This window comes from Camelus dromedarius, chromosome 14, assembly GCF_036321535.1.
Source record: "Camelus dromedarius isolate mCamDro1 chromosome 14, mCamDro1.pat, whole genome shotgun sequence".
NCBI classification, from domain to species: domain Eukaryota; kingdom Metazoa; phylum Chordata; class Mammalia; order Artiodactyla; family Camelidae; genus Camelus; species Camelus dromedarius.
In genome coordinates, this window is record NC_087449.1 from 53,505,517 (window position 1) to 53,520,965 (window position 15,449).

Consider the following 15,449-nt stretch of genomic DNA (forward strand, 5'->3'; position numbering starts at 1 on the left):
GAACCTGCAGCAGAAAGGAAACCCAACAGGGTATTGGTCACAAAGTGGCCCAACAAGATTCTGGAAAATGGGAAGGAAATTTGCTCTCAAAATTTTCTCACCAGCTACCGTCCAATCCCACCCCTAACTTGCTTTTTTAGGAGAGGAGGGTTGTACCAGAAAAGAAGGCTAATCAGATGCCAGAGAGAAAGGAAGGGGGAGGGAGGGAATAGGAGGGGAAGGAAGGAGGGAGAATGAGGATGGAGACATCTTAAGTAAGACCAACTTGAGACCCTGGATGGATTCATCCCGAGTCCGGCACCTGCTCGCCCCTGCACGGGACAGTGCCACTGTTGGGGTGCTGAAATGCGGACTGAACAAAAGTGAAAATCTAAGGCCATTCACAATAATCTATCTCGTGTGCCCTCCTGAAAAGTTAAAAAGGCAGAAAACTAGTTTTATCTGTAAGAAAATGTTTATTCTTTTGAACCCCACAGGAGAAAAAAAAAAGAATGCAGCCAAGACCAAGTATTTAACCAAAATAGTTGTCCCAAAAGGCAGCAAAATGGGGGAAACCTCAACACAAAGTCAGGAACAATTTTCCATGTTTTTGCACAAAGATGAAAAAATCTATGACAATTCTGAGCAACACTTTCATGGTGACAGTTACACAAGATGATTCAAAAATGCAAAATGGCAGCAACATGCACACCTGGCTAAAGCTAGAAGTTTTAAATTCCAAAGTAAGATCTGTGATTAAAAGGACAATTCTTTTTAATACTTCTATTTTGCTGACTTGCTTGCCTACTTAATTTGCTTTAGATGAGACTTACATGCCAATTCACAGGAAATTTTAGAAGAACTATGTCCTTCCAGAATCCATGGCAAGGAAACAAAACCAATCTACTTGGTTTCTTAATTTTCCTAGTTTTCAAATACAATTTTGCTTTGCCCCTCCCTCTCCCAGACCCTCCCTCCACCCCCACCCTGATTCTTAAAACACTTCCAAAGGTTGCCAGTGCAAATACTTTTCTACCAAGGTATAACATACACTTGAAACTGAAATCTTTGTGCAGAGTTTTGAGTTTTAAACTCTTTCCAAAAAAATACCCTCCTTGGCACAAGAGCTGAGGAATTGTCAAGTTTCTTTTAAATCGTCAAACATAAGATGATGGAAGAGTAGAAAGCACAGTTGAATGAAATGAAATTAAAAAAAAAAAAAAACAAAAAGAAAAACAAAACAAAACCTAGAACTGCAGCTTTTATTAGCCGTCAATGCAGTCTCTCGAACATAAACACCGCCCGGCTCCCCTTCCCAGGGTGCTTGCCTTGAGACAGGTCCAGAACACTGTGGTGCTTTCTATGAAAGGAAACAGAAAGTGTGGCCGAGGTGGTAACGAACAGCCCAGCTACCCACCAGTTTTACAGCAGGATCCGTAGTGAGCTTGATACAGAGAGAAGACAGATGATGGTAAAGCGGGAAATTGTTTAAAATCATCAAGTTTCCTCTTGAAATGTCTTTTCCCAAGGCACTGTGAACAAGACTGCTGCTAGCAATTGGCTAGGACTAACATACCGATGGGAATGCACACATTTCAGACACAACCCCTGTCACATTCTCATAGCTGGTCTCATCACCTGAGTCTCTCCCCTCGGCTGAATTGACACTCCTTGGATTTGTTTGGTCCTTGGAGGGATAATCAATTTTTGTTTCCTGTAATATCAATCATCATCTTCTTTAATGCAGTGATAGGATCAAAGCTGTGTTAGGTAATTTAACCCTTTCACACTAAAAACTAAAAGTTTTCATTATCATCCCACGTGAATCCAATGTGCAGGTTTTGCTTGCTGATTTAAGAATAAAACAAAAATAAAAGGGTTGAGAAGCAAAAACACTGCATTTTTTTTTTTTTTGCTTCAAGAGGAAACTATAAGAATACATAAAAGGCAAAATTGGCTACTTGAAATCCAAGAATGGTTTTAATGTATTGGCCAAGAAAAATAAACTGCAAAGTTCTGTGAGGTCTTCTAAAAATTTACAAGAAAAACTGATGGGCAGTTCTAATCAGACTTGGATGTTACTTCCCCCCCTTTTTAAAAACGACAACATATACAGTCCCACAAAATACAATATAAACTTTTTTTTATCTTGACTGCCAGAGACGTTCCTTTGCGATGCCTTCTGATAACCAAATGGTTGGACAAAACACACTGCTGGCGTTCATTTCTTCAGGGGCTGGTAAACAGAGGCATTGGGATCGAGTCCAGAGGGGCTGGTCTCCACAAATTTGGAAGAGTAGTGGGGGGAAACGGGACTCAGGGGGCTGGTGGCAGCACTGTATGTTATGCTGGGCATGACGGCCATGACTTCGGCTATCTTCTGTTTTAGGTCCTTGATTTCCTGGTCTTTCTGAAGAATTTGTCCTGGAAGACCAAAGACCCACCATTAGTGAGAAAAGAGGGCTCACCCAACGCAATACCCTCATGGGCCAATCAAACCCAAACGGATTCAACTCCAGCTCTGATGGTTTGTAAGGGCAGGCAATTTTTTCCTGTGATGGGCCAAGCCACATACTGTCTTTGTTGTGTGTGTGTTTTTTAAAAACCATGGAAAAAACTATTCTTAGGCCATGAGTGGTACAAGAACAGGTGGCAGGCTAGATCTGGCCTGTGGGCTATGGTTTACTGGTAAAAAGGGATTCTGTTCATGCCGGTGTGACAAGGCGAAGAGCTCAATTTCCAGGATCCATGTGGAGCTTGGCAGTCCCCAAGGGCAGCCTAAGAGGGTACTCCTTTTGAACTATGAACCGGAATATTGAGCTGGAGTATTTTTGAGCTGGAATATTTTTCTGGGAGGATGGGCTACCTCTGAGTGTCAGACCAGCCAGCTCCTGCCTGCCTCGGGGCCACTCCCCTTCCTGTGCTTCTCTGGCTCTCTATGTGTTGTTCACTCTTCAGGCTTCTACTTCCTCACAAAGCTTCCTCTGCTTCTTCCACCTAAATTAAGACCCTACCGCCAGCCCCCAACTCCTACTAGATTCTCAACACACCCTCAACTTTTTCTGTCACTTTATTCTTTGTAATAATGATAATAATTACAATAGCTAATACAAGTGTGCCAGACGCTGTTCAAAGTGCTTATGTAGATGAACTCATTTATTTGTCACAACAACCCTATAAGGTTATCACCATCCATTTTATAGATGAGGAAACCAACATACAATGAGGCTGAGTGACAGAGCCAGAATTCAAACTCTGCAGTCTGGCTCCAGAGTCTGCACTCCTACCAACCACATTCTTCTGTCTCTTGCGATTACTCATTTGGGTGATGATTTGTGCCCATCATCTCTCCACTGGCTCATGAGCTCTGTGAGGGCAGAGACTGTCTTCCTTTTTTTCTTTGCTATATCCCTAATGCCCAGCCCAGAAGAAAGCTGAGGCCCTGCAAGTTTTGTATCTTGCCCGAAGTCATTCAGTTATTAAGAGGTAGAGCAGGACTTAAACCCAGGACCACTCTTTCCGAAGCCCAGGCAATTTCCACCACGCTTTGACACTCCCTGGTCTACTAGGGGTTCTCACTTAGGAGGAGCCCTTCAGAAATTTAAATGCTGAAAAAAGAAAGAGTCTGCATTTGAGTTGCACTCATTCTGAGTCCAACAGAAGATGGTAATATATTTGAAATGCAAGAGCATGGTGGTGTATTTTAAAAAATGATATAGTAGAAATGAAAGCCATTTTGGAACTAGGATGAATCAAATGATATAGAAAGTAGGAAGCAGAAAAGCAACATGGGGTTTGATTTAAGTTATTAGAGTATTCCGAGCACAAGCATGACAGTGGAGGGAAGCAGTGGGGAAGGTGGCAGCAAAGGGCAGTAGAAAGGAACTGCTCCCTCTGACTTCCTTCACTCCCCTCAGCTTCAAGTAAGCATCAAATATCCTCCGACCCTTTGAACAAAATAAGCCTCAGATGAATAAAATACCTAACAGCATCTGATATATGAGCCACTGTATCTTTTTTTCATGTAGATTTAAGTTTGATTTCTTTAATCATAACATGCAAACATTCCCAGAGCTTTGGAAAAGACAGTTCTCTTTGCTTCTTTGTTGCTTTACAAGAATTTCTGGGCCAACAATGCAATATATATGATCTGTGCTGTGAAGCCAAGCTCCCCTTGGCTACTCTGAGACTAGGTGCTGCTTCACTCCTTCACTCCAGGAGGCAATCTCTTCCAAGTCTGCAAATCCAAGTAAATGGGATAAGGCAGCGAGAGGGTGGCCACTTCTCAGGGAGCTGAGCCAGGCAGGCAAAAAAACAGTGTATGGTTAGATGTCTGGCTTTAAAGCAGGATTCCCAAGAACCTTGCTTTTTAAAGCCTTTCCTTGGGTCCACAGATTAATAATCCAGATTCTCAAACCCCTTCTCCTCTTGTTCTACCACCACCATCCCAGGCCACTCCTGTGGCTTCACTAACTTCTTACAACTTCTATATCCCATCCCCACCCCAAGGGTTTTGGCCCTCTCTGGGGTTTAGACCCCAAATTCCCACTGACTGATGAAGATCTTCCAGGCCGGTGTTCGGGAAGCAACTCCGAATCAAAACATCCCGAACCAAACTCATTCTCTCTTTTCATTCCTTAAACCTGTTCTGCTCTACTTCCGTGGTTCCAGAAACCCTGCCAGAACACGTCACCCTCTTCCTCCAGAAAATCTAGGGGACACACCCTGTAAGACAGTCCTCCTAATCTCCTACTCTCTTCTTCCACGTCCCCCAGCTTAAGGCCACCGGACTGCTGACCTGGACACCCTTAGCACTCTTTTCTTTCCTTTGCTTACACTATTCCCTCAGGTAACAGTGTTTTTCCCTGCCATTCTCTGCTCTCAGAATTCATCCTTCGAAGTCCACTCAATGGCCTCTCCCTCATGAAGCCACCCTGATCTCTCCTCCAGCCTTTCAAGCCATCTGCCTCCATCCAACGGCAGCAGGCCTTGCTGTGCGGCTTTCCTCAGTGTGGCAGTTCTCACTGGGCCCACAGGGTCCACACCATCCTCATGATAATACAGTATCTGCCTTCTTCACGCTCATTTGCCCATGAGTGTAAGTGAAATCTTCCAGAGGCAACATGGCAAGTGAAATTACAAGCTAAATGTAGAAATAGAGAAGAGAACTGAACTTTATTAAGCCAAAAACTAAAGAGATTTGCTACATGTAAAACAATACCACTTTTCTCACTAAAGCTTTTTTTTTTGTTTTGAGGAATATAGTTTTCATAGAAATGTTACTAATGCTAACTAATATGTTCATTATGTTATTTTTAAATGAATTAATAAATGTTTTAGGTTTTAATTTCTAACAGGTAAATACTGGTTGATATAATCCACCTGAAAAACACCTCCTTGGGGTACTCAAAAATTTTAAGAGTGTAAAGGGGTCCCTAAGAGCAAAAAGTTTGAGCACCACTACCTTAGTGGATCCCCAGCTAAATTATGTCTTGTACATCTTTGTCTCCCCTTTACCTTTTAGGACAATGCTTTATGCAGAGTAAATGTGAACGCTCTGTAAGTACCTGTTGAAATATTCTTTTCCTTCTACTAAGTCAACAGTCTGAAAATTTTTATCAGTAATCTACTGGAGGCTCATCGATTTTTTGAACAAAAGCCAAATTTCTTTTCATCAGGTCATGTCAGGCCTCTGCTCAGAAGCCTTCCAAAGCTTCCCATGTCACTCAGAGTAAAGCCCAAAGTTCTTCCCATGGGTTGCAAAGCTGGCAGAACATGGCTCCCACTACTTCTGACTCTGGCAACTCTCCCCATCACTCAGGCTGCAGCCCCACTGGCCACCATGCCTGCTCCCTCTGACTGAAGTGACTTACTGTGGCTCATTCACTCTCTTCCTCTCAGTCTCTGCTCAAATGCTACCTGTTCAAAGAATCTCCCACCTCCACCACGTCAAGTCAGCAGCCCTATGCGCATGTGGGCACGCACACGCATGCACACACCCTGCCTCGCCACTGATTTATTTTCTTCACTGCACGCATCACGTATTATATTTGCCTGTTACTGTCTGTTCCTTCAGGGATTCTCACAGTGCCTGGCACATGGCAGGTCTCAGCAAATATCTGCTGAGTCAACAGCCTGCTCTCCAGACTCTTCTCCCATCAAGCCCTCCTCTGCAACCTTCGCTCCAGCCAAGCAGAGCCAGCTGTGGCTCTGAACACATCAGGCCCTCCTGGCCTCCCTGGCCTTGCCCAAGCTGTTTCTTCTGTTTAGATACCTCTCTACCCCTAACCTCCACCATGCCACTTCCTCCCTGGGCTAACCCCTTCTCATCAATCAAGACCCAGCTCAGACATCAGCTCCCGTGAGAAATGGCCTTCCCTAATTCCCCAGACTGGCTTAGTCCCTGCCTCTCTGTTTCCATAGACCCTGTAGTACATCCTGCTACAGCAGCACCTTTCGGTGACTCTGAAGTTCTCTATTTCTTCAACAACACCCTGAGCTCCCTGAGCACAGAATCTCATACTCTTCTCTGTGTGCCCTGCACTTGACATTTCTCATCTCAAAATATGTCACAGAATGAATTAATGTGATGATTCCTAGATGTCCATGATGGGCACTTATCAAACCACTTGAAGAGGAAACTGAAATGCCTTTGGTTCGAGCCCTAAGGGCCTCTGCTCCCCACGTCCCGGGGCTTCCTCAGCCACGCCCCCTGATCCGGGGCCTGCTGCTCTCCTACCTTGGGCAATCTCCAGCTGCCGCTTTGCGTCCCCCAGTGCGGAGAACAGGTCCAGCTTGATTCTTGTCTCTGCGCTCAGGCTGTTCTCCAGGTGCTGTGTTTTATCTTGCATGGCTGAGAGGGCTGACATTAACACCTCAGTGTCCTTCTCATTTTCCTTATATTTCCGAAGCTCCTATCAATATCATCAAAGCAGCAATGTTACAAGATAGTTTTGATCGATGTCTACAAATTAGCCTGAAATCACAAATAAAATCCCACTATTACTGACCTGGCCCTTAGAACACAGACTCCTGATGTTTCATGGGTTCAGACCTCACCACTTACAGGGATTGCAAGATGTATTTATACAGTGATGTGCACATACGAAAAACACTGACTGTGCTGGGCTGTTTCTAGGTAACAGTGGACTCTATCTCTCAATAAAATACTCTCTTACTATCCTAATTCAGAACCACAAAGAACTTTTCCTTGCTGCCAGCTGCAAATGTTGCCATAATGCTGCAGTCAAATTTACCAAAACTTGGCTCTCAATCTGCACTAAAAATTATAAAAATGTTAATTATTTTGACAGGGCATACAGCAAAATAAGCCCACTTAAAACATCAGGTAATGTAGCCAATAAATGTCATATATATATATATATATACACACACACACACACACATACATATATATATACACACACACACACACACATATATATACACACATATACACACACACACATACACTGATTTTTTTTATTTTAACAGAGAAATCTAAACTTATTATAGTGAATTAAAAAATACATAAAAGCTCAAATAAAAATCACCCAAAACCCCAACACTGAAAATTTTATATTTTAGTCGTTTTTAAGCATATGTGTATCTTTTAGCATAACTGAAATCACACTATATGTACAATTTTTAAAAAGCTTATATAAATAATCTCAGCTGTTCTTTGAAAATGCAATTTTTATTGGTTGTATAATATTCCTATGTGTGTATGTTCCATAAGTTATTAAACAAATCTCCCATTGTTAAGACTATTTCCAAATTTTTTTGCATTTATATACTACTAAGATCAACATCTTTGTATATCAATCATTGGTGAGATTTTATTTTTTATTTTTAAATATTTAACTTATTTATTATTGTATTGTTTAATCAGTTTATTTTGGCAGAGGGGGGTAGGTAATTAGGTTTATTTATATTTGGAGGAGGTACTGCGGATTGAACCCAGGACCTTCTGCATGCTAAGCTTGCATTCTACCACTTGAGCTATACCCTCCCCACTGGTGAGACTTTAAAATACTGATCTTAGGCTGGAGTCATAAAAAGGGAAATAGTTTTAAAAAGTACATAACCTTTTCCAGAAAGTTACACTTCCACCAGCAACATATGAGGCCTATTTTACTGGATCTTCACCCAGGTTAATATTACCATTTAAACATTCTTTTCTAATTTCACAGGCGATAAATGCTACCTAACCTGAAAAAGTGTAATCAATCTACAGTAAGTCAAATTGTGATATAAAACATGTCAAAGACCATCAACTTTTCTGGCACGTATTGGAATCTGGTTAAATTAAATATGACTTGAATGAGCTGGACAAGACGAGAGGCTCCTTTGTGTCTTACAGAGATTTTCAGATGGACTTGGGTTTGCCCTGTATTAAAAGGCACCATCTCCATACTGCAGCACAGAGCACAAGTCTAACATGGAAGAGGAATTCAAGTGTGATGAAGTCTTTTGTTTCCCTTCACCTGAACTTTCAGTTCCAGCTCTCTGATCTGGTCTTCTTTCACCTTCATGTCCATTGTGAGCTTCTTGCTCTCTGCTTCTAATTCTCTGATCCGATTCCGTAAGGTTTCGGTGCACTCTCCTCTTTTGAAAAAGAAGAGAAGGGAAAAAAGGTACTTAAAAGACTAAAGGTTTGCTTATACTGCAGGATTGGTATTTTGCTTATACTTTCTTATACTCCAGTCAGTCAGATTTTAGCTTTTGACTCAGTCTGCTCATTCTCTCTGTTCTTTGATAATTTTAAAAATGATCTAAAATAATTATTAACTGGGGGTCTAATATAGGCCAGTGACCAAGCTAGGCACTTTACCCACACTATCATCTTTACTGGGGTAGGATATATTATCCCATTTTCCAGGTAAGAAAACTGAAGCTACTTAGATATAACACTAGTCCAAGGTCACCTGGCTTGGAGGTCACCGTACTCAGGTAAGAAATGAGGATTTTTTTAGCTTGCCAATCCAGCAAGCTTCCCACCAGGCCATGTGATGAGACAATGCACACAACCTGAGCAAGACAGAACCAGATGCCTGCTGTCTCCAGCAGGGGGCGGTGAGCTAAAAACATTTTCATTTCTGAGGGGCTATGCATTGGGATCATCACCTTTCTTTAGTCATGAAGTTGTGACAAGCCTGGAGTAAACAGAAAAAGAAAGGAGCAACATTAGGCTACTTCTCAGGGCTATGATAAGGACAAACTAAAAATGATGATGGTAATGGCCAGTCCAAAGCTGATTAACTGTTCAGGTTTCAGAAACAGCCTGGTGGAGAAAGTAGGTGTCCTTGGCCTACTGAAAAGGAGAGACTTAACGCCTTGAGATTCACCTAAGAATAAAAACAGCCTCTACATAAATGATGGCAAACAAGGACCATCCAAGGATAAGATCACAGCAAATAAGCTTAAATGAACACACAAGAGATTTGGGGCAGAGGCTGAAACCAAGTTACTGATTCTCAGGCATAAGAGACGTTAAACACTATAGTTAAGGAACTATCATATCCTCCTCAGGGATTTTTTTTTTTTAAAAAGAGTAACTGCTGGATGAATTAAGGAGAGCATAAGCCACAACAGATGACTATTCAGGGGAATCTCCTACAAACATAAGTGCCTCAGAAATGCTTACAAGTCTTTAAATGAATGAGCAAACAAAACTCCCACGTCCTAGGCAGGTTTAGTAAAGGGTCTTGTAACTCTGTATGGATGCTGATGGGCCAGCTCAGTCATCTGCAGTATAGGGTCTGCTGGGGGAAGGCATGCTCACACAGGAGGAAGAGTTCTTTCTCCCGCTGATTATTTACCAAAAGATGAAATGATGGCTCACCAATTACTCTGCAAATGCCAGAACTCAAAAGAAGGCTATTAACACACCAAATACAAAAAAGCAAAAAGTAGAATTCTATCACAGGTGAAAATTAGGACACTTAAAGTAAAATAAAAATTTACCCTCACTCCACATCTGTAAACCCATAACTGACCCCAACCATGCTGATGAACTTCACCAGTCAAAAAAAACAAAGAAAAAAGATACAGTGATAAAGTGAAGCAGAAGCCAAAAAGAAAAAGAAAAAGAGGCTCTTAACTTTTCTCCATTTTTTTCCAGCTCATTTGACAGTTTGCTGATATCCAACGAAGACATGAGCAGTCAGTACAGAGTGCCTGGGGAACCAAGATTTTACCTCCCTTCCATTTTAAGATAAAAACTCCAGAAACATACACCTAAGAGTAGAGAGTAAGGCTAGTTCTATAAAAGGAACAAAATTCCAGATTGGTTCTAAGTGTTTAGTAATTATCAATCTGACAGGAAGTGGCTGGAAACTTTTTGAGCAGCATTTTGTCTCCCATGTATGGGAGGCATGGTGATTCCCTCATCCCACTTTACAGAGGAGGCCACTGAGGGATGAAGTTGTCATAAGAGAACTCAAGTGTGCACAGATGGAGCTGAAACCAGCTAATAAAACAATACTTAAAGCAATCCATCCATGCATGATTGTGTATTTCCAGTCCTGTCCAAGGTATCAAATTCCCACATCTGTTTCAGCCCAAGGAAAGCCAACCTTGGATTAAGCACTCTGGGGACACGGACATACCTAGATGCGGCAGCAAATGCAACAGCCCGAGCAGCAGTGGCTTCTTCTAGCTTCTTCCTTTTTTTCTCCTCCATTAACTGCTTTTCTACAAAACTTCGGGCTTCCTGCTCAGCTTTTAGCTTTTTCTCCAACTGGCTGATATTCTGCTTGTCTTTTTGCTTCATCTGAACAGCATTATGTAACCTATATGGAAATGATTGTCAGTGGTACAAAGTTTTACAATTAGAAACGTCCACTATAAACCCTGAAGAAACATGGTTCCTCTTTATCATTTTAAGACCAAAGTAAACAGGAGATTTGAATAGCAAATCATAAATGTCAACTCCCAGTGCCCAGGGAAAATACACTGTCATTATTATTTAACAATTCCTAAACACCAAATAAACAAGCTTCCTTACAAGATACAGAATCAGACCTAGCCTCCGCTCTACTAATGTAAGTGATCTATAGAAGGTAACCCAGAAAACAGGATAAAACAAATTTCTATCAGAGGAAAAGATAACTGTAGGATGAATTCTAGTGCCCCAAAATACCCTGAAAGAACTTTGGTCTGAGACTAAAGAACAGAGGATGGGAGGGGAAGGTCTTTCTTTGCCTGAAAACAATATGCTGCAGCCTACTGCAAGCCTTTCCTTTCCAGCTGTGAGATGTTTTCTTAGCGTATCCCAAAATAGATCTCATAGTTAGAATCACAGGATGCTTAATTTCAGATAGAAATTTCAGCCACACTCCCTTCCCTTCCTACTACCACCCCCAGCTTTACGTATCAATACAAGGTTTCTCTCAATATATCAATATAAGGTGAGTTTTTCTCAATGTAAGCTGAGACATTCTCTATGTAACAGTGTTAGAGGCACTACATGGTCAGAAGAAATGGAAAGGTTATCTGCCTGTAATGCGCTAGCTTTTGTGCTACATTCCTCGAAAATGTTGAAGGACTACTCTTTCAAGGGAAAGCCCAGAAAGCTCAGAGCCTATAACAGGAATCACTAACCCAGACACACATTGCTTAGAGATTCCAAAAAAGACAGACCCACACTGAGTTAAGAAGTAATTCCAGAATGAATTAATGGGAAGCATAAAAGAATTCACACAGAAGAGCTGGCTTTATGCCTGCCTCTTCAAATAAAGTTCAGTGTCATTTTTTAGTTCCAGAAATCAAAGTAAATAGAGTCTAATCCTCTGGTAAGTTTCACTCAAAGGAATAAGAGAAATACTTCTGCCACAATTTGAGGAGCTATTAAATAAAAGAAGACAAAATAGAAATATTAATAAACTGTTTCGTTGCATGAAGTAAGTCTTGTTTGTTTGTTCGGGGGGCGGGGATTAGTTTTATTTATTTATTTATTTAATTTATTTTTAATGGAGGTACTGGGGATTGAACCCAGGACCTCCTGCATGCTAAGCTCTACCACTAAGCTGTATATAGATTTTGTAACATGCTGGGTTTCTGGTCCTAAATTGAGTATTTTAAACATTTTATTAAAAAACCCTCTGCTAGATTGCTTTATCATCATGAATCTTGTGCTACAGCCCCTGGAAACAAGAGAAACGGTGAGGCCACTTGGCTCAAGGCCAAAGGCCCAAAAGGCACACGTACTTGTTCTGCAGCAGCTCGTTCTCCTGTCGGAGCTGGCCCATTTCTGAGCGGATCCCTCGCTCGGTGCTCGACAAGGAGCTGATCTGACTGCGGAGCTCCTGTTCCACTTGCCTGCTGGCCTGCAGGTCAGCCTTTAACTTTTTAATGTCTTGTTCCAGCCTAGGAGAAGGAGAAACACAGGATTTTTTATCATAGAGAGGGCACCCACGGGCCTCTGTGAGACCCTGGCTGAAGTCCCGGACCACTGGTCCCGGAGCACCCCTCTGGCAGCTCCTGACATGACCACAACTCCTGTCCACAATCGGCCTTTGATTTCAGTGCTGCTGCCTGGGTTCCCACCTCTTCCCAGAGGGTAGCTTTTGATTCCTCCCAAGTATTTGTGAACACTGACAGGTGAAGATGGTGCTTATGAATACCTGAGCTGCTAATAAAGCAGGAGGGGAAGGCAGAGGGAGTACGGTTGAAGGCTAAGGTCTCCTCCCCACTGGTGAATTTCCCATGCCCCTCGGCAAGGGAGCTATGTTAATAACAACCAGCCCAGGACCTACCTGCTTTGAGAGACTCTAATAGTTCAGAATGTACTGCCTGAGACTCCCTCCCATCACGGGCCTAGAAGAAAACTGTCTGAGACAACCTCCTGACACTGCTAGCATCCTTGCTAAATGATGCTCACACCTGCAGTGATTGTGACAGAAGAACTCAACAGACTCAACAACAATGAAAAAGGAACAAATTACATGATCTATGAATCACGAGAAAACACTATCTGTGAAATGAAGCCCATCTTTTCAATCCCTTACTCCTCTTCCATTTATTTTCTTTAATACAGTAGTAGTTTCATTTTAAGTTACATGTACTGGGGAACTATTATATGCACATAAAGGGCTAAAAAAGGTTGACAAAAAGTATAAAATCAAGTCCCTTTCTTCATGAGAGGACTTTAGGATTTCACTGCGGCCAATAAATAGACACTTAAAATGACTCAACAATAACACAGGAAAGCCATGATTAAATACATACTAGCAGGAATAACTAATATTTAATGAGAACATATGTGCCAGACACTGTTCTGTGGGCTTTAATGGAATGAACTCATTTAATCTGTACAACTATGGGCTGAGTGCAATTATTAGTCCCATTTTTACAGATGAAGAAATCTAGATTCAGGAAAGGTTCCAGCCCAAAGTCACACGGGCAGCCTACCTCCAGAGCCACTCTCTTCTCCAGCAGGCCAAACTGTGGCCCCATCACCCATAGAAGGTATGGGGAGAAGTGCCACGTGAGTTGAGGAGAGAAGACAAGAAGTGAGTTGGGCAGGATTGGGAGAAGTAGAGGAGAAGAGAAGGCATTCTAAACAAGGAGAAAACATGCTCGAAAGCTTAAAGGTAGGAACAGCCACAGATATTCGGGGGCAGAGCAATGAGTCTGGCCTCTGAGGAAGGCCTGTACTCTGGGAATAGAGTGAGAGAGGACAGAAGGGGCCTTGCACTGAAAGTCAGGCCAAGGATGACTGCCAGGTGAGACTCAGAAGACACCTTTTCCTACAAACTTACAGGTAGGCAGAAGTCAGTTTGCACTGATGAGACTCGTGCATTTCACTAATCCAACATCCCAACAGAACCAAGATTTCTGAAGGGCAATGGTGATCTCTCCCTAGCAATGGTGATCTCTCCCTAGAACTGCCAGCTCCATGGACTGAGTCCTTACAGATATGTTTTATGAAGCACTAAATCCCCAGGGCCCACCACAGTGATCAACACTTACTGAATACATATATATGTTGTCTGGTCTCAGAAAAATCAAAGAGCAGCTTTATTTACCTGTCTATCTTTAGCCAACTGAAACAAAATCTCAAAACCAAAATGTCATGAAACATCGATGGTTATCTCCCAGGCACAGTAGCCAGTCCCCCTGTCCAGTGCCTAGGAGCACTGACTGGAGACCTTGTGTTCCAAAAGTGCTGCTGGTCTCCTGACACAGCTCACTCTCCAAGCAAGGGTCACAAATTGACATGATGCCACACTTTCCCTACTGCCAGAGTTTTTCCAGTTGAACATACTCCCGGAACTGCTCTAAACAATTACCTACTGGCACTGATACCATCCCCACACCATCCCTCATTCACCCGAAGTAACCCAACAGATACTTTCCAAAACAGGTTGATGCCATCAGGTTATCCCCATTAAGAAGTCTGGCTGAAATACGTGTTAGGTAATTTATCTTTCCTGAGAAGTCAATTTCACAGTCTGAGGATTGTATTTTTAGTAGAAAGGATGAGTTTTAAGAAGAGAATAGAGACTCGGCATGGTTTAGAAATGGGGCTTAAGATCAGGATTCTAGACTCAGCTCTGATGCCAACTCTGCCACTCTGGGCAAGGCACACAACCTTTCAAGACTCAGTTTCCCCATTTGAGGCAAATGATCTCTAAAGTTCCTCCCAGCTTGGTCTAGGATTTCGAGGCCTGACACACTTACCACCAGCTGCTGATCTGCTCCTTCAGATTAGCAACCTCAGCTGTATCGTATGCAGAGGCACAGGAATCAAGTTCCACACAACCAGCCACTGAGGCAAAGCGTGTGCCGTAGTTGGGAATGAAAGAAAAATTAAATCTGCAAAGGCTAGATGTCGATAATTTTGAAGTTACTACCTTTTTGCATTTTTTAATCTATAAAAGCCAAATTTTCCTACCATGAACTAAGAATAACAATATTCTGAATGAAACTTTAGAGTTGTTTTGGGGTAAAAACCCAGAGTTAGTGCAGTTATGAGAGCAAAACATGCGAAATATCTAGAGTGCAACTTCTGGAGGCCACAGAACACTAAACAATATTGTTTTGTGTAGACTATGAAAATATTGTCAAAGACATAAAGCAGTACAACAGAAATAAAGTGACACAGTTACAACAGTATGTTCACCTTGTAAAAATTCCTAAGTTGTTGTAAGCTTGAGATTTATGCACTTTTGTGGATATGGTATACTTCAATAAAAAGCTTATTTTCAAAAATTAAATAACTTAATTTCACAAGGCATACAACTAAAATGCTTCAGGATTTTCCTAACTGCTGCCATTAATTCTGTAAAACCGTGAATTGTTGTTTTCCAAGCAGTTGCAGCAAACCTGTGAGTTAACACCAGCATTCCCCAGTCTAAGAAACACAGATCTACGGGAAACTGCATAACGACATGTAAGACAACTTTACGTGCTAAAGGGTAAATTCTCAGTAGTTTTTAAAATTTATGAGGGGAAATTTTTCATTG

The 15,449-nt window shown here is 41.9% G+C and overlaps 1 protein-coding gene across 1 annotated transcript in view; it reads right to left on the reverse strand.

Moving 5' to 3' along the window:
- Positions 1-435: 435 nt before the first annotated feature.
- MACO1 (macoilin 1) overlaps positions 436-15,449 on the reverse strand; it is a 52,277-nt gene continuing 37,263 nt past the window's right edge. Inside the window, exons 7-11 of the mRNA XM_031464389.2 lie at positions 12,190-12,348; positions 10,590-10,772; positions 8,466-8,586; positions 6,719-6,893; positions 436-2,403 (exon numbers count right to left, since the gene is read on the reverse strand). Coding sequence (XP_031320249.1) covers positions 2,201-2,403; positions 6,719-6,893; positions 8,466-8,586; positions 10,590-10,772; positions 12,190-12,348 — 841 coding nt within the window. The 3' untranslated portion in view covers positions 436-2,200. The remainder of the gene's footprint in view (positions 2,404-6,718; positions 6,894-8,465; positions 8,587-10,589; positions 10,773-12,189; positions 12,349-15,449) is intronic.